We start from the raw sequence: 23965 nt of genomic DNA on the forward strand, positions 1-23965 counted from the left end.
TCTTGGGAAGATCTTTCTTTGGGGGTTCCTTCGGAGGAGGTTGCTTTGGAAAGGATGGCTTAGGAGTGGATTCCTTCTTCTTCGATTCATCGGAGCTTGCAGAGGGGTTATTGTCATTCTTCCTTGAGTATTGGACCCCTTTGAATCTCCCACTATCATCAATATTGAGGATAGGCTCATCCTTTTCATCTTTGAGTTTCACTTCACTAATCAGAGGATGAGTGTATGTGTCACCTAACATAATGTTGAAGGCTTGGGTTTCACCAACTATATTCATTTGCTCACCACCCTCCTCATCTTCACTTTCTTCATTATCACTTTGCTCATCCTCAGAAGATGATTCTTCTTGTTCCACAACATTGGTTGGAGCCAAAGTGTTAGGAACCTAGGGTGGACCCTGCTTGCCTTCATCATTAGCTTTCTTGACAAAAGGCTTATTCTTTGGAACAAAACTTGATTTTTGAGCCTTTTCAAGAGCGGTGAACTTGTTCATGTACAACCTATTCCTAGCATCCATGTCCTCGGATAATTTGTCAAGTTTGTCAAGTTTCTTAAGGGCCATGACTAGGGCTTCCTCAACCTAATCCTTAGACTTGCTCTTCTTAGCTTCCACCTTAGCCCTAGGATGTTCAAACATCTCAATTTTAGAAGCATTCAAGTTTTGTTCGACCTCTATGACAATTTCCTTGGCCTCAACAAGAGTTTTGGGCTTTTTATCCTTTAGTTGATATGTCAGGTGTCCTCCAACAGCCTTAATGAATTTGTCAAGTATTAGCACATCGACAGGTTTAAGGTGATCAGGAATATCCCTAACAATCTTATCAAACTTTTGGATAAATTCCCTAATATCTTCATTGCCTTTCTTTTTCATGTGGTAAAAATTTTCAAGGTTAAAAGCCCCTTCAGCATTAGATGACCATCTCTTCTTAAAGGCATTTTCAAACTTCTCATAATCATCGATGTTTCCAGGGAGGAGACTAAGATACCATTCTCTAATGGACCCCTCGAAGGATAAAGAAAATAACATTAATATCACATCATCATCTTCAATCCCCTTAGGGGCCAGTGCCCAAAAGAAATCATCTATATGGTCATTGACTTTTTGGTCAGCAGTTCCTTTGAATTTGGGTAGCCATTCATGATATTTCTCAGGTAAAGAATCGGGGTTGTCACTCAACTTCAAAGTTCTAAAAACACTACAAAGGTGCCTTTTGCTTCTTGAGACCTTAGGTTGGTTTTGATTTTGGTTGGCGTTGGTATTGGCATCCATATTGAAGGTTGTGTTGCCAACCTTTTCAATTTCGGGGATAAGGTTAGTTCTAACAAGCAATGGAGTTCTATCCCTTCTTTTCACGGCAGCCCAAGTTATAGGAGAAATGTTGTCTTCTTCTAGCAAGCTAGGGGATTGGAAAATGCATGGAGTCGACAGAGGAATATTTATAATGTCATCAATGAATCAAATTCCTCAATGATTCACAGAGAATGAAGACCTGCTCCGTCCCCGGCAATGGCGCCAAAAATGTTACCACTCAATTTAGCAGGGATCCTAGGAGGGGTACCTAAGGGACAACTACTAGAGAAAATGGCAACAATGGGACCAAGACCCATTGTCACCTCAATCAGTGTCCCCTGCTCTTTATGGACTTTCACCGATGGGAGGAGTCTCGGTATGATGGAAATCACTTGGGATGATAGGATCAATAATTAGGATTATAATGATTTCCAAGGCCCATTTAGACGAGAGGCTCAATATGAGCCTTACTTGCTTCAATGAGGCTTGATGGCTCTCCAAGAAAGACCTAAAGGGAGGAAAGCAAGACCTATGGATTGATAGTGATATGAAAATTAGACACACATAGAATCGAGATCTCCAAGATAAGGTATGACCTCTTAACAAGCTCTTTGAAATAAGCAATTACTTCTATGATAAGTGTTGCTTGATTTGAGAGACCTAGAATGGGTCCACACGAGACCTAGGCTTTTGGGATTGATCATGAAAGGGAAACCTCATAGGAGAACACTAGATCAAGGTAGGACTAAGAAAGGGTTGGAAAAGATCAAGCTTTAATGAAAGACAACCCTCAAAGAAGCCTCTCATACTGACATCAAAGATAGGTCTTTAAAGTCCAAGCTAGGGTTTGGATTTTCTCATCAATGAACCATTGGAATGTTGTGAAACCTTGAGGATCTCTAGAAGGGACACCAGTGCAAAGATTGGTCCAAGCAGAATTGAAAGATCACCCTTCTAAGAGATTTTGCATGATGCCCTAGAAAGGTCGCACAAGTGAGAGACAAGAAATTAACGGAGGAAGAAAAATGGTTTTAATTGATCACCTAGGATTAAGACCAATGTCTTATCAATTGGGAGAGTAGGGGTCTCATCTTCTTCATTGTTATCCTCGGGAACAACAAAACTTTTACACCCATCATTAAAAGTACTCCCAACAACTTACACAAAGTTCTAGTCCAAACTCCCCTCATCAACACCATTGCTCCTTGAACCATCTTACATGTTTCCTTTTCAAATACATTATGCACACCTACATCACTCATCTTACTTATATCAGGTTTCTGACTAGTAGGTGTTTCGTCTTCTTCATTGTTATCCTCGTGAACAACAAAACTCTTACACCCATCATTAATAGTACTTCCCAACAACTTACACAAAGTTACAATCCAAACTCCCCTCATCAACACCGTTGCTATTCGAAACATCTAACATGTTTCCTTTTCAAATACAATATGCACACCTACATCACTCATCTTACTTATATATATCAGGTTTCTGACTAGATCTAGAATGTGAAAAACCGCAAGGAGAGCTCTAATCCTTCCATCTTTGAGTAGCAGCTCGACCATTCAACAACCTATGGTTTTGGGTGTCAAATCATCTCCTAGGAAAACATCACTTCTACTGTACTTTTCGTATTCACAAAACCACTCTCTGCGAGGAGTCATATGAATGAAGCACCCCAATTGATCAACCATACATTATGATCAAAATGTGTATTTGTAATACCAGGTAAACATCACCTCCTCCTTCCATGGATGTTATCATTTCTGTGGAAAGGCCATCAATAAATCCCTTAATTTTATCACCATTCTTAGATCTGCAATATTTCTTTCCATGCCCAACTTTACCAAATTTCCAACATTTATTTATAAATTGTCCTAGAGAGTTATATCTACCTCTGTATTTAGATCTGCACCTTAAAAACTTATTTTTCGACTCTTGGTACAGCCTCTTACAAATAAAACATCCTTGGCCACACACTTCATGGATTTTCTCTGTATTTCCTCGGATAACAAGAATGCAACTACAACCTCAAACTTTAATGTGGATTAAGTAGTACTACCAATTGCTACAAGCAAATTATCCAAAGAGTCTGACAAAAAATATAACAAGTTAATGCACTTATCTTCTTCCTCCATCTTAATATCAAAAGAGACAATTTTACTTACAAAAGTATTAAATGAATTCAGAAGCTTTGTCACAGAGTCGATATCATCCATCCTAAGATGATACAGCTTCATTCAAAGAAACAACCTGTTCACCATGGACTCTTATTGATACAAATTCCCTAACTTATCATATGGCTGCTTTGAGATGTCTTCTTTAGAGACATTCAATAACACCAAATATGAGAGGCAAAGTCAATTCATGCCTCCCACCTTTCTTTCCGGTTTTTCCCAATCTTCTTTCAGCATAACAATAGATTTTGTACCTAGACCCACAGCAACCCACAATTCTCTATCTGTAAGAAGATCTTCCATCTTTAGTTTCCATAACTCCAAGCTTTGGGCATTAAACCTTTCTATTTCTCTTCTTGAATTGATTACCATTTTTATTTACACAAGATTCACTGCAGAAAGCTCGAACTCAAGAACAAGTTTATCTCAAACCCAAGATACCCTTGCTCTTCACAGAATGAGTTAAGCCCTAGCAACAAAGGCATCCTCCTGAAGCCAACAACCTTGTTTTCATACCAAATGTAGAAACCAAGTGCAGCAACAAAAACAAAACAACAACATAAATTTCCACAAGAGATTTACCCTGGATACCCTTTACTGGGAAAAGCAACTACAAAGAAGATATCTTCATGAGTCCCTTTACCAATCTGGCCAAGTCGTGGCCAATCATGCCAACACTAACCACTTACGTCATCTTACATTAGAAATCACCAAACCTTTAAATATAGGCTTCATCACATCAAATACCTCGAGCCACCCAATACCATGGGCCTGTAAACTACCTATGATAAACCCATTAATGACCAAGGCAAAGTTAATTTATTACTCTTTAACTAAGTCAAGACAAACCTAAAAGTTGACACAACAAAGCACATACTGGAATTATTGGAATGGCAGAAAGATGTTGAAGCATTCATAGGGATTCATCATAGATAGCACTTGGAGCTTAATGAACAGTTGGGATCTTTGAAGCTAATGGTTCGAAGAATCATAGCCCATCTCGAACTACTTCTAAAAGTTGTTTTATCCCCCCTCACCCCTCTTATTAACTCAAGCCCATCGAAGCCTTAAGGAGCCCTCCCTATATGTCTTCTCTTCGTCCTTGAAGGAATGCAGAGACACACTACTCTCAAAATCTGGAAATAGTGAACAGCACAGGTGAGGTCAACCTTACCACTGCATTTGAGGAAGAGAAGCATTTGGATGAGGCTAGAATTGAGGCACAATGGGGCATGCAAGAAAAAGCATGCCATGGGCAAAAAATTTAGTAATTTACTTTTTAAGCTTTAATATGTTTTGTCATTGCTTAAGAAATATAAAGGCAATACACTTGCTAAGCCAAAAGAGACTGGAACAGGGAACATAGACCCTGTGTGAAGATGGATATGCAGTTTAAAATGCATCACAATATTAAAGAAGTTTTAAAACAGAAAAAAGAACAACGTTATGGTATAGACAAAGGACCTAACTTTAAATGTTCAATTGATAGTTTTTCACTTTATGCAAACTAATAAGTGGTTTTCACCTTATGCAAACTACTCACCAAGAAAGTGTGCTAAGCCCTCCAAGCCTTCAGGGTCACTAAATGATCCAACAGATACATTCATGGATGCAGCAGCCTAAAACACAAGAAAAATAAATTAGACATGCAATAATTAAAGCACAAAATGAATAAAAGATGAATATGTGTAAAGTGTTAACACTGTATTTATTTCCAATCACAACAAATATTTTCACATAAATTTACAAAATAGTTTCATTTTTTCAAAATACATATATTTGTTTGAAAATTTGTACGACACAAATGATGAGCCATTTCAAATAAACATGCCACAGGTACCAAGTACATTAGAGGTTTCAAGAAGATAAGCATATATTTACAACGCTGGGACCTTCCAATATTGATGAAAGTTCTCTCAAGTACTTCTTGGTCAAAAAATCAATTAACATGCCCAAAACCCAAAACATGTGATATCACATTAATTATCAGGAGAATGAAAAAATCTCAGTGATTCATTTTGAGGTAGCTTTTGCCATCAATATTTATTTCTCTTACCTGCATGATCCTTCTTAGTTACATATTACTCTTTGGCTAGTCACACAAGCGCGAAATTTCAATTACAATTGTTGCTGAAAATGTGGCAAATGCATGTTGTGTGATTTTCCCCAGTGAAATTCAAGTTTTTTTACCCACATATACAAGTATAAATTCCAATGGTTTCTAATAGAGATGTTCTTGGCATATTTTGTCTAAATTTCATCTTGTGTACCTCACATATCTATTGTACTTCTCACATCTAATAACTACAAAATATAACTAAGCATAAACATCACGCAATACAACAAAAACAAAATTTATGTGCTCTCCTCGAAACCCTATACATATCGACATTAACACCACTCTAGGAGTGGAACCCTAATGATCTTATGGAGTAAACTTGGGGAGGATGAAACCACCATCAAACAAAGAAGACTTATCAAGTCGAATAGACAATTCATGGACAATGCCCAACCACACAAGAATAGCGTTGAGATTTTGTAGCATCGGGAGGTACTCTCACGTGCCCTTGGTGCTCAGTATGTGAGAGGAAAACACTCATAGAAGTGATTGTATGAGTGTATGAGCTAAGTAATGTTGCTTTGTACCCATAGACTCATGGTATTCCACTGACCCATGGTATCCTAATAACCCATGGTATAGACCCCATGGTATTGCACCCTTTGAAAAGGTATAAATTAAAAACCAATGGAGAGGCTTGAGAAAAATTTTGGAGAGGAGAATAACAGATGTTTCTTCTTGATTGGGCTTTTGATTTGTTGAGGAAACCGTGGACTTGCGAAGGAGTAACAAGGTACTCTTGAAGGATGTGAGTAAATTAGTTCATGGGACAAATTTGTTAGGAGAAATCTTGAAGGAGGTTGTTAGAATCTTCTAAAGGCAAGGAAAGAAATACCACAAGGTGGAAAGGAGCAATTGGGAGCATTAAAGGCAATAGGTACCCTAGGAAGGGTCAAACCTGTGTGAATCTACCATCGGCAACTGAATGAAGGTTTGGGGGTTAGTTTTGAGCCCTGTGCAAAGAAACTGCAGCTAGGCCGACGGTTGGTTGGTGGCCAGCTAGATGATATACACACAAAACAACAAACAAGGAAGGCCACAGGGCCTGTGTGCAAGGGTTTAGGGCCTTGTTACCCACCACCTATGGGTGACACCCATAGGAGGAATTTTTCTCCTAGATTGTCTTCAGTCGTCAGCTAGCAGCCCCTATCAACCACCAGATAGCTCGATGTGCCATCATCTCTGCCACCTAAGCAAGCCATTATGCACCTTCACCCCATTTGTCATGATCATATGTTTGAAGGTGGGCCTTCCAACCCTAAAGATATGGATTTCATTATGTAGTTGGTTATTTTTGCTTACTTATCATGGACACTTCTGGGTATGGATTAGTGGCGGGATTCGACGGGAAAAATGGGCTTGGCCTATACTCTTGTCCCCCTGTCCAACTTGGTGGTTAAGCTTGTATCCTAGTCTCGTGTGATTTCCTTTATTTGCTACTAGCCTTAGGAGTGGCACTACATGGGAAATCTCGATTTTGGTTGTGTGGTCCCGCTTCCCGACACCACATACATCACTTCCCCTCCGCTCATTATAGCCCCTTTTCACAGATTTCTCATCCGAGTCCACATCTGTCCATTGGGTCCACAAGGAGTTAGCCTCCCCCTCCCCTTGTCCACACTTTGGGTTGGGCCTGGAACGATGCCCCAAAGGTTGGTGCAGCTAAAAAGAAAAAAGCATAATTTGGCCACTTACAACAGGGAATGTACCATAAAATGCAAAAAATGGCCAGGACATAAAAGTTTAACATGTGGGAAAAAGCCAAACATGAGCTCTACCCCTATCATTATGGCCATCACCCTGGTTCCTAGGGCCCCTTATGTGAGCCCCTTGCATCATTAAGGAACCCATGATTGTCCCAACCCCTGGTGGCGATGAACTACCCAACCTTAAGGGGGTATTCACTGTTATATCATTCACATCATGCTCTCATTCCCTGGAGCCCCGAACAGTTATAAAAAGAAAAATCAATAAAAGGCAAAAGGCATATGAAGAAGGGTGGAAAAACAAAGGTCGGGGTAACTCATGAGACACGATTCCCCCACCTACATCTATACCCATGTGTGGGCTTCCCTTAAAGGTTGAAACCACCTAATAGGGTCCTTGATTAACCTCCTTCTTGAACCTAGGGACACTTGTAAATTCTAAAGCCCATTATGGAAAGGCATGCCACTATGAAGTGCTCAGTTGGTTCATTGATTTGTAGGCTCATTTGCTCAATTGCACTAATAAATTGTTGTACTGAAAGGCGAGGAGACACATTGGATCTTATACAGGATTACAGATGGGTCTTCATCTTGCGGTTTGGTCTCCCTATACGGGATCCAAACCCTCCAGAGGGTCTTAATGGCATTTATAGGGTGAGCGTTGAGAGCCATGGGCCTCCACTATAGTAGAGAGCAAATAGCCATGCCATGGGATCCTCAGCACCGCTTATTCCTTGCTCGTGTCCCACTTGTTCGATGATGATGATGCACCTAGACCACCTTGCCTGGCCTGCTACACACTTGCACCATGTGAAAATTTCTGAATCTAATAAACCAGAAATCCTACTGCAGTAAACTGATTTGCATTACCTACTTGTTTTCTTCATTTAACAAGTTATTTTCAGAAATGTTCGGAAAATATTAACGCAAATACACTGCAGTCTACAACAATATACAGATCAAGTACTGAAAAATAAATGAGACAAACACACAAAGGACACACTTATTTTTGGACGAAACGTCCCGAGAAAAACCTAATGCGGGAAAACCGGTGCAGCAGCTCTGAGGGTTTTCTATTATTAAGCAGAAGTTATGAATACAAATGTTGGTTGTCCTCGCGGCAAACTAGTGACAGAGAAATACAATGGCGAAAACCTGAGTGAGTTTTACCTCACTTCACCCAACAGATTCTGAATGATCCGGTAGCAAAATTGGTTGGCCCCGGCTACAACTACGTTGCCACTTCGCAGTAACTGTGTGGGCCTGCGTGGAGCTCTCTAAGGCTCTGCATCAACTATGCGTCAGCTCTTCTGCCCATTGCATCAACTTTCTTGGCTGTTCTGGCAACTCCTGGCAGTTTTAGCACTCTACGTGGAAGGTAGCTCTCTCCCTCTCTACGCTGGCCCTTCTAGCTCTGCGTCAAGGCTACGTGGGCCCAGACTGTCCCAGCGTCAACTCTCCTAGCTACTGCACTGCCTCCACAAGCTTCTCTCCACCTCTCTATCTATATTCCCGAACTATCCCTGCCCCTCAACTGCAAGATCTCCCCAATCGATTTCCCTCCTAAGAACTTCTCTCCTCAAAAAATCGATTTCCTCAATCTCTCTGTGTGCATTCGCCAACTGACCCCAAGCCTTCATTTATACTTTTCCTGTTGAGAAATCAAGCCGAGATCATTATTCAATATTCTAAGCCTGAGATCATTCTTCATAGGTCCTTCTTGGGGAGCCTTTCAGCTTTTCTTTAAGCATTTGAACCATTAATTGAGCCTATCCTTTGAATGGGCCTTGGAAATCATGTTACACCTTGCCATTGATACTATCATTCAAGTGATTTCTTCCATATCGAGACTCCTCCCATCAATGAAAGTTCGTAAATGGCAGGGGACATTGACTGAGGTGACAGTAGGTCCTTGTCCCATTATTTCCATTTGGTCTAGTAGTTGTCCGTTAGGTACTCGTCCTAGGCCCCTGCTAGATTGAGCAGTAACATGCCCAAAGGAAAGGGTCGGGTCTACACAGCAGCCAGGATGGGGTTGTGAGCAGTGTTGTTAAAATCGCGATAAAATCGCGATTTTATCGGAAAATCGCGATTTTTTCCTCTGCCCGATCAAATCGCGATTTTTATTCGTAAAAATCGCCACTTTTTTTTATACCGATTTTTATCGAAAAAATCGCGATTTTTTCGAAAAAAATCGCGATTTTTAAGGAAAAAATCGTGGGGGCTTGGGACAGCATAGTTTTATAACTTTTTTTGGGTTTTTTCATGCAATTTTTTTGAAAGAAACAAATAATTTTTGAGTGGGGCAACTTAATGATCAAGTCTATGCCCTAGTATGGATATGCTATTCATGGTAATGTTAAATTCTTAAAGTAAAAGTGACATTCTCCTTAATCTTCATTTTCATCCTTTTACTTAAATTTTTAACATTACCATGAAATGACTCAGGATGTTTGAGAGTGGTTCCAGCCTCATTGGATTTCATATGGAGAAAGTAGAATTTTAGATTTCATTTAAAATCCAGCAGACTTATCAGTTTTTCAGGATTTTAGGATTGGGAGATTGTAATGTTTCGAGGTGACACCATCCGCCCAGCCTACCCCTGCCACCAGTAGAGGACGTGGTCTACCTCCTATAGCTCCTACTTCTAGTTCTTCAGCTTCTAGAGCACGTCAGACTCCACTGCCATTTCCACCAGCACAGGCACCAGCTTCTACATCTAGAGGGAAAGAGAAAGCTGTGCCATTTTCTCGCAAGAGGGGCAGAGGAAATCAATAGGATTAGACTTTCATTTTATTGTATATGACATTATGACATGATGAGATACATTATCATATTTTTTGTTGATATTTTGAGGCTGAGTTGGACTTGGGACTCAGGACTTACTATTGAGGACATGATTCAATGTTATGTGTGATTTTAGCGCTAGAAATGATATTAAACATCTTATATATTAGTTTTTTTATCATATTTATGTGTCAATGTATTTATTTTATGTTGTAGATGGTTTAGATATTAAAAAAATGAAAAAAAATGAATATTTTTGTGCCAAACGCTTTTTTCCCGCTTTTTTCCGCTTTTTTCCCGCTTTTGTCGATTTTTTCCGCTTTTTTCCCGGCGCCGATTAAATCCCGATCGCGCTTTGTGCAACATTGGTTGTGAGCCCTGTTGTGGAAAATCATAGAGAAAAGGGAGCCTGTAGGTGCATTCGCAAGCAAGCGACAAGGTGTCAAACCATGTAGAAGGGCCATCCTGCTAGTTTGGCACAGATCGAGGCCTGTGTAAAGACTTTTGGTTAACCCATAGGCCTGGTAAAGGAATACAATCCTAGCCGAGGGTTGGAAGTGCCCTAAGGCTACAGCAACAAAGAGGTGGACAGCTGGTAAATTCTGAAGTGAAGGTTTGCCACAACAGTGGTGTTTTGGGCAGTTGAGGGTGTGAAGGATTTAGCCTCAGCCCATCGATATTGGACAAGGATTTGTCTCTTCCTGGTAAGGGAGCCCTAGGATTCATATTGGAGGAAAAATAAGAAATTGTTTTTTGCAATTAAAATTTTGTGTTCTATGTATGATCTAATTGTTGGTGTATTTTCCATTATGCAAGTTCTTTTTTTAAAGTTAGGCATTTCAGTGTGTTTATGTTTTCAATTGTGTGTAACTGTCAAAATATAGACCAAACCTGGGGTGCATGAAATTCTAACATGGTATCAGATCACTTTGAAGTGCAACTGGGTCAGATTTGTGCACACGTGGTAGCTCTAAGAGAGCACTGAGTTGTTTGGTTGTTGAAGGATTAAGGACCAATTGGATGGGATATCCAACTAAAGTTCGTGGAAGGAAAGAACCAAACTAGTGTTGTTGGTGAATGATCTATGAGAGTATGTTGACACCAAGATCAATACGTTGACCAACGAGGAAAAGGGGATTGAAATTGTATTCCAGGTTGGAAAGGTAATTCTCAAACCCAGTGGATCTAACTCTAACCCAAGGGCGGTTCCTGGAGCAAGGCTGCGAGGTAGCGGCTCTCCCCCCGAATCCACTCCCAAAGTGCGCTACAAGTGAGGGCGCATCAAGAGCGACCCAGGAGCGCGCTCCCGAAATTTGCTCCCACAGGTAAAAGTGACATATCTTTCATTTTCATCATTTTACTTAAATTTTTAACATTACCATGAAATGACTCAAGATGTTTAAGAGTGGTTCCGACCTCATTGGATATCATACAGAGAAAGTAGAATTTTAGATCTCACACAAAATCCAACAGACTTATCAGTTTTTCAGGATTTCAGGATTGGGGGGATTGTAATGTTTCCATTGGATTTTGTCATGTACCAGGGCATGGAACTCGTATTTAATCAAGAGTACCAAGCCCTCTATATACCTTGATGTTAGTGACATTGGTTGTCGAACTCCTCTATCATAACCCTACTAAAAATGTACCCATCACTCGAACAAAATCTTGACTTGACCTGCTACATTTTTTCTATCTTATGTTAATGCTTAGAGGGTGATATGAATGACAAAGATCCCAAGATAGGCAATGATTTTGATGATATGTAGGTATTTGTTGTAGGATGATTTGTTTGGGATGCTAGAGGTCATCTAGAGCCTATTTGTTGATGTATTTTCGGTTCAGAGATGGATTGCAGTCAATGCTATTTTGATTATGTGCACCCTTACATGCTATATGAATGAAAACTTGTAATTTGTGGGCCTGTGGTTGATGAAGATTATAACTACTAGATGAATGATGTTATATGGTTTAATCCATGTTTTTATGTTTTTTATCACTAATTCATCATTCTGCATGCTTTTGTTGACATATATGCATCAAAATATATACAAATATATATTATATAAAATTTGCTCCCAAACTCACTCCCGACTTGGCAACATCTCCAACACACCATTTACAACATTTATGTCACAAATAATGTGACGAAATGAGGATTTGGTTGATGGTTGAGCATGGGGTTGAGGCATCAACAAAACCAAGCGTGGTGGCACATAACTGAGAGGCGCAGGTGAGGGCGCACCCAACCGAGTGGTGAAAAACCAAATTGGGGTTTCCACTTGGGCACATGAAAGTGCACAACATGTTGGCTTAGTGCCATGGGCGCCATAAGGATGCGCTATGACCAAGCAACATGCCCCAAACACACAAAAGTGGAGTTGGCCCGAACAATGGAGAATCGAACAGTTGAACGAAACAAATTAGGTGGACTGGGAATGCACAAGGGTGGATGTGACCGAGCATGAGAAGAGGACCTAAAGCCGAGTACAATGACATGGTGTGGCTCTATGAGACGTGTGGGGAAATGTGGTGGAGTTATATTGGACCCCCATCCCATTGGGAGTACCCACGAGTCCGATAGGGTGGCATATGAAGGGTCACAACTCTATAGATACCCTACAGCGCATAAAACCTATATAAATGTGGCCATTTGGATGTCGAAAAGGGAAAGCAGCAAGAGAGACTTTGGGTATGTTCCTTGCGGGCCGAAACAAGGAAGAAGCAGCTCGTATGTGGGGCGGGAGGCCCATCCTACCCATGAGAAAGAGGAGGGTTAGATCGAGATATTAAGGGTTATTTTTGATTGGTTTTTGGGTGCATCAACTTGGGAAGAGCAAGACGAAGATGCAAAAGGGTTGTAGGACCACGAACAAAAGTTGCAAGTCGAAGGAAGGGTCGAAAACAACCCTCAAGTGGCTCTACCACCCAATCAGGGGTGACAATAGGGTGGCAAGAATCCTAGTCACCCATTTGGGCTTATTTTGAACCTGTTTTGGATGCTAGTTGGGAGAGAAGGTTCCTGGTAAGTAACCAAACCATCCTAAGGGTTTTGTGGAGCATTTAATGTTGTACTTTTGGGCTACATTACAAACCTAAGTCCCACCCTAAGACGGTACACTTTGTATTGTGGTATTCTTTGGAGATTTTGTAGTATGTTTTAAGGGTTGGTTTGGGAAACCATGCCCCGTGTCTTGGAAAAGACTTCGACCTTGATTGTTGCACAACATTTGCAGAAAAGATTCATCATAATATATTGATTCTTGGGTTGAGCTGAGTGCCCTTCCATTCACATAATTATGGGATACTCTTACATGGTGTATATGTATGGTGTATCAGCATTGTGACTATGACACTTTATTGTAGCATTGTTATACATGCATGTTGATGATATGTGTTGATGGTGATGTCGTGAGATGAAGCTTATGTTTCATGAATTAAATGCTACTGTTGAAAGAAGATAAATGTATTATGTTGTATTTGAGATGACATGATATACTTGATTCTACGTTGAGGTTACGACATTCCACTAAGTAACATATAAGACATTATATACAAGTATTGATTTGTGAGGCGTAGTCTAGCTGGAGTATTGTCATGCTAGTATTAGTCAGTTGTAAAACACATCGGTGTTGCACACCCAAGGATCACGGTAAACCAAAAGCGCCTTGTATCCGTGCAAAATCGCTAGGGCATGACAAATGGTATCAGGGCAAAATACCACTGAAAAAGAAATAGTGAAGCCCTTCACCACACAAATGTGGTATCCGCTGAAGCAGAAGATCACTGAAGGAGCAATAGTGAAGATCGTCACAATACAGAAGTGGTATCACAATAAGATGCACATAGCTATGGTAGGGTAGAGTTGGGTATGTGGGCTTAACTAGTTTGGTGATGAGGCAGGATGGGTATTCTAGTGGCTTGGCAAAGGGCCTAACATGATACAATAATTTATAGCGAGGAGGCTTTCTAGTACTAGGATGAGGGTACCATGGATCTCGTAAGACAAACTAGAGCATGGGCAACTCCTAGAATTTTGAGAAGATGATGGTTGTCAGTGCTAGTGCACATTGTTGATTGCGATGAGTTCTAATTCATGTATGGACCAGATAGCATGGAGATATGCAAGGGTTGTTCAGGGGGTAGTGAACCCAAGGATGGATGGGGCCAATGCCTTAAACAAGGGTGGTGGATGAGATAAGTTCGTAGAGGACAAGTTACGGTTGGCCATGACAGGAATTAGCAGTTTTCCATCGCAACTTGAGGATTGAGGTCGTTCGAGTAGGATCACTCAAAACGGAAGGGCACAGCAGTTGAGATAGCAGATCATCATGAGGATTGGTTAGATGTTCTTCATTTAGGCTTCACTATGATTCAAGACGAGGTCTTAGTGACCCAATGGGGAGAGATGTCTCATGGGAGTGGAGACATTGATGGAGACATGGGTTGGTCAGAGAGAAAGCACGATGAGATGATGATGCCTTGGGTTCAAGGAGCCTAGGATGTCAAATCGATGGATTCGTGATTGTGACTAATGGAGCCTTCATGTGAATGTGTGTGACCTTGGAGGAGACTTGACTTGTTGATGGGCTTGGATTAGGCGACTTGGGTGGACCAGGTGCATCCTTGATTTGTACAAGATGAGATGTGTCCCTTTTGAACAAACTTCGCAGATAGGGATCGGATTTAATACATCATCTGCATGATCTAACAGAGGACTTGGGTAGATTTGGTTGCAGTTATGATGAGGCCTTAGTGTGGGGTCACTTGGACAACAATTGGGTTGAGCCATGGAGACTTAGACATTGCAGCATGAGTTACAGACTGGGATGATTGAGGAGGTTAGTCATCTCAAGACAGAAAGCCTTCTTGAGAAGGAGGACATAGAGATCTTTGGAGACCGCTTGGCTTAAAGGCCTTGGGTAATACTTGGATGACTTGGTGAGGTGAGTGGGGACTTGCCTTCATTGCAAAGATGTGAGCAATATAATTTCATATATGAGAGAGATGAGGAGTGGAGAGACTTGGAATGATAGGAGCAGTGGATCTAGATGAATTGATGAAGCGCCTTGAGATATGGTTCGTAGCAGATATTGGGTTGTCATGAGAGGATTGCACCGTTGACTTGGTGACAAATGAGTTTTAGGATCTCTTCATGGACTTGGATGTGGAGCAGATAGTGGATTTACTAGATGGACTTCACTTGGAGGTCTTCGTAGTGAGTAGGGGATGGGATGCCTTCATTCAAGATGGATGTGTGGATGGACCTATGTTCCAAAGGCATAGCACTTAGACACCATGGAGGCAATTTCTTGATGGAGTTTGGATGATGACGACAGTATGTTGTGGATGAGAATGTGACGAGAGTGTTGAAGAAACAAATGATGATGACATGAGGATGTGCATTCTTAGGGTATGTATGTGATGGTCAGATTAGCTACCCGGCTAGTATAGACATTGGGGGCTAGCACTACGCAAAGACATGCCAAATTTGAGTCTGAGTATGGCAGCAAGGTCTGCAGGTGTCTCAGCCCATGCAAAGACATGACAGATTTATATTGGAGTATAAGAGCAGGGTTAGCAGTTGGCTCATCCCTTGGAGAGTTTTAGTGGTCAACATAATGACAGCTACAACTTGAGACATGGCAGCAGGGTTCACATGTGGCTCATCCCATGCAAAGACATGACAAATTTGTATTGAAGTATGACAGCAGGATTCACAGTTGGCTTATCCCTTGAAGAGTTTTGGTGGTCAGTATGATGACAGCTACAACTTGAGACATTGTGGACAGAATTAGGAGGGAGTTGTCCTTCAATGATCGCTTTGGGTAGTGAGGATGGTTATGGCAAGATCAGTTTAGAGACATTCGAGGTTCTCATGGAGACTTGGATATGGGTTCCTGCATTGGTGTTTCTATTCATGGCTTGACGAATTTGAGTTTGTTAGCTAGACTATTGTTGGGACAGCAATAACTTTAAGTGGGGGAGGATTTTAGGCCCTAGAGTTGGGAATGCCTTTAACCAGGCGCGCACCAAGGGCAACATTTCCATCGCACCATTTGCGATGTTTATATCGCAAATAATGCGACTATTAAATTCATGAGGCAGCTTACGGAATAATTTCCCTTGATTCCCTAAAGTGAATTTGAATTGATTGGCCAAGTTTTATTTGAATTTAAATTATTAATGTCTCCCGCCTTTGATATTCAAAGTCAGCTTCAATATGTATTTGGAGGGAAATCTTTTATTTTTAAATTTCAAATGTAAAGGTCGGCTCACCCAAGGGTTGGGACCTTTCAACTATAACTAATCACTATATATACCCCATTGGGGTGCTCCTCAAAAGTGCGAATTTGAGTCTGCAATTTCGGATAGCTACCTCAGGAATTTCAGGTGACTCTTTTTTGTGCATAACTCAGTAATTTCGGATGGTGATATTTGTGGTTCATTAACTCTAGGGTTTGATGCTTCCTCAAGAGCTCAAATAACTCTCAGATTTCTGTGACTTCTTTGAACCTCGCTTCCTACTGTAACGATCTTATTATTCTCCACAGTTTTCATGGACTCCACAGTCTTCGCATCTCAGGTTAGTTACTTGCCCTCAGTGGATGGTCTCTTTATATATATACGGCTCTTTGTGCATCGCAGTTGCCTCAGTAATACAACATCTATGGCTCCCGCATTCTACTATATCATGGCAGCGATGGTACTGTCATTCCTCTGTATCATGGCTCTCGCTTTCCATTGTCTCTCAGCATCTCAACAGTATGATCACGGTCTCAGTATATTGGCTCAGAGTCTCGATTATGGTCTTGATGGACAGTCTCTTGATTAGGCATATAATCTGCAATTTGATACACCGTATGTTGTCTCTGCGTTATGGTCATAATTATATGTATGGAGGTCTCAATGTTGTTCAGCATTGGGTGTATTACTTCTAGAGATCTCTGCTATATTCATATATTCATGTAGTCAATTGTACTTACATGGTTGGCACAAGCTCCTTGTTATATATTTCAGTATCGACATCCCTATAGTCTCAACATCACCATTATATGAATCTGTTTCAGCTCTAGATCAATCACGGGTATATAGTTTGTATGTATGGCATGATGAATTGAAGAGCATCACTGATATATGATATCAGTATTGTATATATCGCTCAGTTTCATATGTGTCTCAGTTCAGTTGTATGAATAAGCAACATTGGGATTATATTCACTGGCATCATCATTACAATATATGAATGGTTTTGTTGGCATCACATTCCAAGAATATGTGTGGTATCATTCAGTTCAGACGCTATGATGATGTTCATATATTATAACAGTATGGCAGCGTAGTGTATTAGTATTCTCGATAAGACTTGTTCACAAACATAGTTGTGAACAAGTCATGCTCAGGCCCTGAGCAACCTGATGAGGATATTTTGTACTTTGTATCTCTTTGTTGAACTTTCTATGACAATCTAATAGAAGAAGAAGAATTTGCGATGGGTTTTCCCCGTTGTGGGTTTTGTCCTGGTCTCTAACCAAATTTTGGTGTCTCCTTTGTGCATGCTTTTCTTCTTGTGATCCTTTATGTTCAACTGCTATGATGTCATTGCTCTTTTTATATAATTGCTAATGAAGCTTAAATATTATGGGGTGAATGTAATAATGAAATGCAATTATCTGAAGCAAAGAACAATATGGATCTTGGAAAATTAACAGCAACAATATGAGGATTCAGTTGATGGTTGAGTGTGGGGTCAACACATCAATGAAACCAACCATGGTGGTACATAACTAAGAGGCACGAGTGAGGGCGCGCCCACCTGAGTGGTGAAAAACTGAATTTGGGTTTCCACTTAGGCACATGAGAGCGCACGATTTGTTGGCTTAGTGGCATTGGTGCGATAAGGGCGTGGCAGGACAAAGCAACATGCCCCAAACACATGAAAGTGGAGTTGGCTTGAACAATGGAGAATCGAGTAGTCGAACATGTTGGAGAATGTAGTAGGGCAACTATTAATTCAATTCTCCTTAAACGTAATAATTGCTTGTGAGCTTTATTTATCTCAATGTTGCGAACATCTTGATAACATCCCGATTTTATCTCGAAATCACGATTTTTTGGCCTAGCCGATGTTTGTCGATTTTTACTGATGTTTTGATGGTATCTTGATTTTGCTGATGTTTGCCAATTTTTACGGATATTTTCCTAATTTTTACGATTTTTTGGTTTTCCAAACCTTTGTCGATTTTATCCTAATGCCAATGTTCGCAACATTAATTTATCTTATTATGTTTCTTTATCAGATCTTTTCATCAAACAATTAAAAAATAAAGACAATGGACACAAGTATTAGGCTCCAAGCCAAGGCAAAACCCCTCCAAGGGGAAAACCCGAAAAGAATCTCTTATGTTCTTATAGAATCTGCTTCAAATGAGAAAACCAAGACCCAAAACCCTAGACCAAGTCCTCCTCCAAGCACCAAGTTAGCCCTTCAAGAATCCCTTCCAAAGAGGTCAAAGATCAACCAAGTCAACAAGGATCAATCCTTCTTCAACCAACTTCCAACTTCAACTTCGGCTTTCAACTTCAAGTCAATAGCTTCGGTCCCTTGGAACAATAGAAATACTTCTTTCTGGCACGTGACAATCTTCCAAGAATCCCTTCCTCAAGCAAGACAATGTCTCCAAAGTCAACGGGAGTCAAAGCTAGATCAAGACAACGTTTCGGCCCTCCTGCAACATGGATATGAAATTTTTGTCCTCCTACAACTCGGATCTGAAATTTTCAGCCCCCTGCAACTCGAACCTGCAACTTTCAGCCTGCAAAAACCCTAACCTTTGCACATGTGGACAAAAATGAATAGAAATTATGTTTCCTTCTTCAGGTCTTCTTCCTTGACTTCTAGCCTTCTTTGCTCTTCTTCTTGCTTGATATCGAACTCTTCTTATTGCAGATCGAATAGGTGATGAAGGAGGTCGAAGTTGCTTGTATATATAGCCTTTCCATGAGGTCAAATACCTCTCTCTAGGTCGACTTGTCACTTCTAGGTTTGATTTGTGCTTGGAGGCTCATAGGACTTTCTAGACTCAAAATCAATATCTTTTACATGTTACAACTTGCCCAATAGGGTCTTATACAATTGACAAGGACTCTCTTGACTCAAGAAAAATATTCTTTTGACATGACAAACCCTAGAAGCATGAAGAACATGCTTGACCTAGATTGACCAACAAAATGGAGCATAAATCCCATGATTGAAATTATATTTTTTCTTTTTCTTATACCATAAGACATACATATTGACATGAGTACAATGACAATCATGAAGACCAAAACTAGTTACATTTTCCAACAAAACGAAACAAATTGGGTGGACCAGGACCGCACAAGGGTGGATGTGGCCGAGCATGAGAAGAGGACCTAAAGCCGAGTACAATGACATGAGGTGGCTTTATGAGACGCTTGGGGACATGTGGCAAAGTTATATTGGACTGCCACCCCATTGGGAGTACCCACGAGTTGGATAGGGTGGCATATGAAGGGTCACGACCCTACAGCTACCTTACCACCCATAAAACCTATATAAATGTGGTCATTTGGAAGTCAAAAAGGGGAAGCAACAAGAGGAAATTTAGGTTTATTCCTTAGCTCATATTGCAGGCGGAAACAAGGAAGAAGCAACTCGTATGCGGGGTGGGGCCCATCCTACCTGTGAGAAAGAGGAGGGTTGGATCAAGGTGTTAAGGGCTATTTCTGATTGGTTTTTGGGTGCATCAGCTTGGGAAGAGAAAGATGAAGATGTGGAAGGGTTGCAGGACAAAGGAAAGCAGTTGCAAGTTGAAAGAAGGGTCAAAAACAACCCTCCGCTGGGTGGCGGGAACCCTAGTCACCCATGTGGGGTCATTTTGGACCTTGCAAGCTGATTGGGAGAGAAGGTTCGAGGTGAGTAACTGAACCGTCCCAAGGGTTTTGTGGAGTATTCAATGTTGTACTTTTGGGCCAGATAGAGAACCCAAGTCTCAACCTAAGAGGGTACACTTTTGTATTGTGGTATTCTTTGGGGATTTTGCAGTGTATTTTGAGGGTTGGTTTGGGGAAACAATACCTGAGTCTTGGAGAAGGCTTCAGCCTTGATTGTTGTACAACATTTGCAGAAAAGATTCATTATAATATATTGATTCTGGGGTTGAGCCGAGGGCTCTTCCACTCACATCATTATTGTGTACTCGTGGTATATGTGTATGGTGTATGAGCATTGTGATTGTGACACTTTATTGTAGCATTGTTATACATGCATGTTGATGATATATGTTGATGGAGATGTTATGAGATGAATCTTATGTTTGATGAATTACATGCTATTGTTAAAAGAAGATAAATGTGCTATGTTGTATTTGAGATGACAATGATACCCTTGGTTCTGAGGTTACGATATTCCACTAAATAAAATATAAGTGTTGATTTGTGAGGCATAGTCCGGATGGAGTACTGCCATGCTAGAATTAGCCGGTTGCAAAATACGTCGGTGCCACACACGCAGGGACCATGGTGCGGCCAAAAGCGCCTCGTATTCATGCAGAGTCCATAGGGGCGTGACAATGGTGAATCGTAGTACTGAAACTCAGTTAGCAGAATTGAAGGGCTTGGCAGAGTGTTGATGGACTGATCCGTTAGAAAAACAAGCAGCTAAACAGATCTGAATTCATCACTACAGTACACAAACAAGAAGCAAAATAGATCTGAATCCGTCTCCAAATACAGAGAACAAAATCCATTTCCACGGAAAATCCATGTTGACAAAACAGACAAGCCATATGCCTACCGTTTACAAATCAGTGGAGTAAAGGAGACGGCCAAGGAAAAAATTTGCGAGAAGTGTGTGCATAATCCAACCCTACTTTGCGGCTCTGTGGCGTCAAGGAGACAGACATGAGTGTGTCTATATAAAAAAAAAGTGTGTGTCTATGAATATAATACTCTCGTACAGTCCCGAGAGTGGGACGAGATGTTACATGTCCATATATGAAAACGTATGAGTGTGTCTATATGTATAAAATTCTCTCTTACAATCCCGAGGATGGGGCGAGATGTTACATGATAAAAAAGATACCCATTGTCAAAGCAAGCAGTGTAATGGTATTTACCTTGTCAGTATCAGGATCACTGATAAGGAGAACCTGCAAAGCGTTCGGAAGGACCACCCTCTTGTACTCCCTTTTGTCATTGAATGGCTTCACGATGGTAACATCCCTACCTTGCTCCATTGTTGTTATTAGAAACCTGCTCTTCTTATTCGGAGTGCTTCAGTTCCTCTGCTCACGCTATCAATCACCACAAATTGGCCCTAAAAATGCAGATTACATACTACTAAATTGTGGCATCCAACTTGAAGAGCTCCAAATCCCATTTCAGCGAAGACCATCAGCTTATTTAATTTGTAGGAATCGAATTTGGTCCCATCTGCATACTATTCTCCCTCTCTTTGCACAGTACTTTTGGCCAGGTTTTTTACGTGTGACATTTGGTCATAAGTCACAAGAATAGCATGTTTGGGCATATCATGTAACAAAACAGATAGCTAGTTTCACTTAGTTAAATAAAATATTTTAATGTCATCATAATGTGTTGATGTGTTGTAACAAGGAAGTAGTTAGTATTGTTTTATGCTGGTTAGTTTAATAAAATATTTTAATGTTATAAGAAGAAAGAAAAAGAAAGAAATTATTTTAACGTTCACGAGGCTAAAGATAGCCTATGGGACAGATTGCTTCTTCATTTGCTTGATGTATTTGGCCCTTTTTTTGTGAAGCTTCATAATAAATGCTCCCATCTTCTCGACAAACCCCTTGTTAAATAGATTATCCCAAGAGCTCGCTGCCAGCGTATCTGCATAACTTTCCCTGTTGTCTTTGAAGGCCTCACATTCTAAAATGAAATGTTTTTCTGTTTCCACTTTTCCGGAAGAACAAAAAATGCATACCCTTTCCTCCCACACTTCCTTTGGCCTTTTCCAGTGCCCTGTTTCACAACGGAGTTGATGAGAATTAGTCCTTAACTGAACAATAAGAATTTTGGCTCTCCAAAAGATATTGGCCTCTATGTATGCTTTTGGTTGATGATTATGAGTGGGATTAAACACTTCAATATAGTGATTTTTCTTTCTTCCTAGCTCCTTCTCCCAAGTAAGTTTGTAGAACTTTTCCATAACAAAAGCTTTTATCTCTTTGTTGTTTATGGGGCACGCGTTCAAGCAAATATCCCATTTACTAAACCATTTGTTATTTTGCTGCATCCAAGTTTTTTTGCTCTTGCACAATCTATCATTAAAGACAACCTTAGGCCATCTACCCTCTTCCATTTGCTCAATTTTTTTTAAATACCTTATGACTCGCACCATAGCAATTGCTTCAATATGAGCAGTCCCTGTTTCACTTAACAAGATATCATAAGGAACTGCACTTTTAATCTTAAATTTGTTTGTAATCAAACGCTTCTAATTTTTCTCAATTTGTCTCCACTGCATGTCGAAAGTACTGCTAGTCCACAGTTCACAACCATATAGAATCACTGGAATCACTAGAAGCCCAAAAAGAGTTTGAGTGGTCTTCCAGTCCCATAACTCTGCCTCTCTACACCTATTTTGAAAAGCATAAAATGCTTTCCAACCCCCCAAAATTCTTTTCTTTCTTCAACCATTCCAGCTTAGATTTTTGTTGAAGTCAATTCCGAGGTATTTGTAATCCACAACTTCTTCCAGAATGTTGCCTTCAAAGTAGAACTTATGTTGGTTATGTTTTCTTTTCTTAGAGAAGACCACTACTTTCGTTTTGCTGATATTGACTTGCATCCCCACACTTCTACAAAAATGCTCAAGGGATAGTAAGTGCTCTTGCAAACCAAGAGCCGATTTAGCAATCAGAATAAGGTCATCTGCATACAAAAGAAGCCTTATAACAAAATTGCACAAATAGATACCATCACCCCCTTGCGAATTTAACCACTCCTCAAGCTTGTCGATATATAAGCCAAAAAGGGTAGGAGACAGTGGGCAACCTTGCTTGAACCCAATATCGCTTCTCAAACTTTCAGAAATGCCTGCTGAAGTTCTAATTTTGGCTTTCACCTCTTCATACAACCTATGCACGGCTGCTCTCAAATGTTTAGGAACCCCAAGTTCCTCCATTCTTTGCCAAAGTTTATCCCTAGGAACCGAGTCAAACATTTTTCTGAAATCAACAAAGCAACAAAAGACTTCTTCCTTCTTCTCCCAAACTTTTTCAATGATGTGCCTTAAAGTTATGCAATGATCAACTGTGGAATGCTTAGGTCTAAAACCTGCTTGCCCTTTAGCACGCTTATTTCTTTCTTCTGCCCACTTGCTAATTTTGTTTTCTAGCATGCTTCCAAATAGCTTTGGAAACAAAGAGTTTATCATGATGGTCCTATAATTGGAGGGATTATTGATGTCGCCGCTCTTGAAAAGAGGTATTGCCAGACTAGTTGTCCAATCTGTGGGGAGCCCTTGTTGTATGATGTTGTTGAAGATTTTTGTAATGTGAGGTGCAAGAATCTTTGAGCCCCACTTTAGATATTCTACTTGGAGTTCAGCTAAGTCTTTTGCTTTTCCAACACCCAACTTCTTGATACCCATCTCTACCTCTTGTACCGTGAAGAGTTTAGTATCAGTGTTGACTAAGGGGGGAGGGTCAACCTTGGGAATCTGCTCATAGAGTTGTCTTGCATAGTCAAACCATTTAGAAGTTGTAATACTATTTCCAATTTGTATCTTTTTCGGTTGGAGCTCCTTCCAAAATAATTTGGGATTATTTTTCCCAAGGAAGATTAGTTCTTCCCTCCTTGAAACCATGAAATCGGCCTTTTTCTT

General features: G+C 40.5%; 1 protein-coding gene across 1 annotated transcript in view; it reads right to left on the reverse strand.

Annotated features, from left to right (window-relative positions):
• LOC149154063 (insulin-degrading enzyme-like 1, peroxisomal) overlaps positions 1–21622 on the reverse strand; it is a 474120-nt gene extending 452498 nt beyond the window's left edge. The window contains exons 1-2 of the mRNA XM_089445838.1: positions 21225–21622; positions 5015–5090 (exon numbers count right to left, since the gene is read on the reverse strand). Of these exons, the coding sequence (XP_089301964.1) occupies positions 5015–5090; positions 21225–21344 (196 nt within the window). The 5' untranslated portion in view covers positions 21345–21622. The remainder of the gene's footprint in view (positions 1–5014; positions 5091–21224) is intronic.
• Positions 21623–23965: the final 2343 nt, after the last annotated feature.

Source organism: Pinus tabuliformis, chromosome 9 (assembly GCF_031772625.1).
Source record: "Pinus tabuliformis cultivar Carrire ecotype Pingquan chromosome 9, CPIR1, whole genome shotgun sequence".
In the NCBI taxonomy this organism is placed as follows: Eukaryota; Viridiplantae; Streptophyta; class Pinopsida; order Pinales; family Pinaceae; genus Pinus; species Pinus tabuliformis.